The sequence below is a fragment of the Lagopus leucura genome, unplaced genomic scaffold (genome assembly GCF_019238085.1).
Source record: "Lagopus leucura isolate 7727_CA_CO unplaced genomic scaffold, USGS_WTPT01 34538-0_obj-0_obj, whole genome shotgun sequence".
Lineage (NCBI taxonomy): Eukaryota > Metazoa > Chordata > Aves > Galliformes > Phasianidae > Lagopus > Lagopus leucura.
The window spans coordinates 1-2,970 of record NW_024963928.1 but is presented as its reverse complement, the minus strand read 5'-3'; the positions used below and the strand labels follow the sequence as shown (position 1 = coordinate 2,970).

The 2,970-nt window shown below is 42.5% G+C and overlaps 1 protein-coding gene across 1 annotated transcript; it reads right to left on the bottom strand.

The window, feature by feature from the left end:
* Positions 1-627: 627 nt before the first annotated feature.
* Positions 628-2,691, bottom strand: LOC122191446 (tubulin alpha chain-like). Its single transcript, XM_042891705.1, has 2 exons — positions 2,410-2,691; positions 628-1,521 (listed from the first exon to the last, which is right to left on the bottom strand). Exons 1-2 carry the CDS (start codon positions 2,689-2,691, stop codon positions 1,225-1,227), a joined length of 579 nt encoding a protein of 192 aa, XP_042747639.1. The 3' UTR covers positions 628-1,224.
* Positions 2,692-2,970: the final 279 nt, after the last annotated feature.

The window sequence follows — 2,970 nt, the reverse complement described above, 5'->3', positions numbered from 1 at the left end:
AAAAGCTTAGAAATTGTTACAGGCATGAGACAGAAGTTCATCCTTTGGTAAAGTAAAAATAGCACGTACATCACTATATACTTTTTTGGTATTTTTTAAATTACAAAAGCAGAATACTCAGCAAATAAATCAGATCTGGTGCATTAGCTTTAATTTAGATTTTAAAATGTCTGCTGCAGAATACTATTCTAGTTAGTAGAGAGTTAACTGTTACATTAAAAGCACGTAGATATATTCTCCTTCTCTTTATCCAGAGATATCCCTATTAACTTTAACCAGAAATACTAGCTGAAACAGTGTAGCTAGATTGGACTAAAACTGAAGGCTTTGGGGATGTGTACTGTTACTATCAGACAGTGTAAAATTACAGCACTACAAAGCAGGTTTTGTAGAGGTTGCCTCAAATGACATTCCACCTAGAAAAAAAAAAGAACACACAATCTGTGAAGAGAAGCATCTGCTACTTAACTCCAGTCAGTTGCATCCAGTCCTTTTCACTGAAAACCATATGGCTTTCCTGAAAAACCAAACCCAACCCACCCAACCAGCCAGAAACAAAAAAACCACACCACAAAATAACTGCCCGCAAATAGAAGTTGTATTTTCTGCCAACAGTAAGAACAGGTAAAAAAAAAAGACCAATTTTTATTAGTTCATCAAAGCTTACAGTGTCCACAGAGTTGTGCATTAAAGGACACATAAGTATTTCATAGGTCAGTGTAGGAATTCAAAACATGACTATTGTAAAGCAGGTAATCTGACATTTTATTTTCCTTCTATCCAAGGTGGAACTGAGTGTAAGGGGGCACGCTGGTTGGAAAATTTTACCTTTTGTCTGCTGAGTCTCCCCATTTTTTTTTTTTTAATTTTATTTTTTTAAGTAGCAAGTTTGGTGCTTTTAGCAAATATTCTAGTTCAGACCAAAAGTGTAATGGCACTTACTACAGTTAGATAAATTGATAAATAGATAAATAGATAAATACAGTGTTACAGACACGTACACAAGTTTGTAATTGAATCTTTACGTTGTGCAAGACTAGATGCTACCAAAAACTGTAATTTCAAACGGTTCTTACGCAGCAACTGTGTGTGTAAACAGTAACAAAGAAAAAAATGAACAGTACAACATTTAAAGCTGCATCTGAAAACAAGCAAGCAAGCGAACAGGATTCTGCAATTCATTTGTTGCTGTTACAGAACACACTTTCTATTACTTCGGCATTTTCAGTATTCATCCTCTTCTTCAGCCTCTGCTTCTACAGAGTCTATCCCAACTTCTTCATAATCTTTTTCAAGGGCAGCCAGATCTTCCCGGGCTTCGGAAAATTCTCCTTCCTCCATTCCTTCCCCAACGTACCAATGTACAAAGGCACGTTTGGCATACATCAAATCGAATTTATGGTCGAGACGAGCCCATGCTTCAGCAATGGCAGTGGTATTACTCAGCATACATACAGCTCTCTGCACCTTTGCAAGGTCGCCACCTGGCACCACAGTTGGAGGCTGGTAGTTAATGCCCACCTTCAAGAAAACAAGTGAGAACGTCTTTAATTACTGGGAAGCACTGAAGACTTATTTCTGTTAACAACAACAGTAGCCACAACTGTGAACAATTAAATAAAATTATTTTGCGCTTCATCAAAATATTTAACTAAATCCTAAATTCAGGATCTGGTCAAACTGGTCCAGCGTTAGCTACATTGGCCTAGAGGTTATTTTTCCAACAGATCATAAGAGCTTACTGGACTCTACAAAGAACATAAGAATCTAGGTCTTTGCAAGTCCTGAATGCATGGACAGTAGCTGGAAGGATGGACCTCTTGTCCGGAAGGTGACACTGCCAGTCAACTGAGAACAAGCAGAAGTAGCTGAACAACCTGATATTCATCTAGTAAAAAGGCGACTTACAGGAGCCTATGTTTAAATGAATCACAACGAAAAAAATAGGTTTGCTCTAGTGATAGCAGTCAGGCTCCACATGTCCGGAAACTGATAGCGTCTACCACTTCAAGGTATCTCCAAAACATCGTTGGGAAATTACTGCACTGAATTCAATAACTTAATGTAGTGTTTCTACATTTGCTTGGGGCTTGCCTATATTCCTCCTGTACAAAGCTCCCGAGATTTTTGAAGACTTGCAGTAAAACCTGGCATTGCTTTTCAGTACTACCTGCTTGTAAATTATTTTCAGACACTCAGTACTGCCTGTTCCTACAAAAACCGTGACTGCTATTCTGTAACTTGTTTTAGAATTTTCATCTGAGTTAAAATATCAGGGAATTATATTTAAGAATATAATCTGAAATGTAAGCAGTTCAGTAACAGGAACGTTACAGTACAGTACAAAAAAACAAAAAACAAAAAACCAAACCCAACCCACCCAACCAGCCAGAAACAAAAAAACCACACCACAAAATAACTGCCCGCCGCACTGCATGTAGAGAGGCGCACGCAGAGTGGAATGACCGAGTAGGTGCATGCGCAGTACGGAGAATGTGGCGCATGCGCCGTGCGAATTCGGCCGAAGACGCATGCGCAGTGCAGAGGTGGGAACAGTGCATGCGTAGTGCGCTGCGAATCCACTGCGGGTGTGTCCCGATGAGCGCATGCGCATTCCCGTGCGAGAGCGGCGCATGCGCCGCACTGCATGTAGAGAGGCGCACGCGCAGTGTGGTGATCAAGCAGGCGCATGCGCAGTGCGGAGAAATGGCGCATGCGCTGTGCTTATTCGGCCGAAGACTCATGCGCAGTGTAGAGGTGGGAACGGCGCGTGCGCAGTGCGCTGCGAATCGACTGCGCGTGCGTTGGGATGAGCGCATGCGCCGTGCTGCTGCGAGAGTGGGGCATGCCCTGCACTGCACGTAGAGAGATGCACGCGCAGTGGTGTGACCGAGTAGGCGCATGCGCAGTGCGGAGAAACAGGCGCATGCGCCTTGCGATCTCGGCCGAAGACGCATGCGCAGTGCAGCG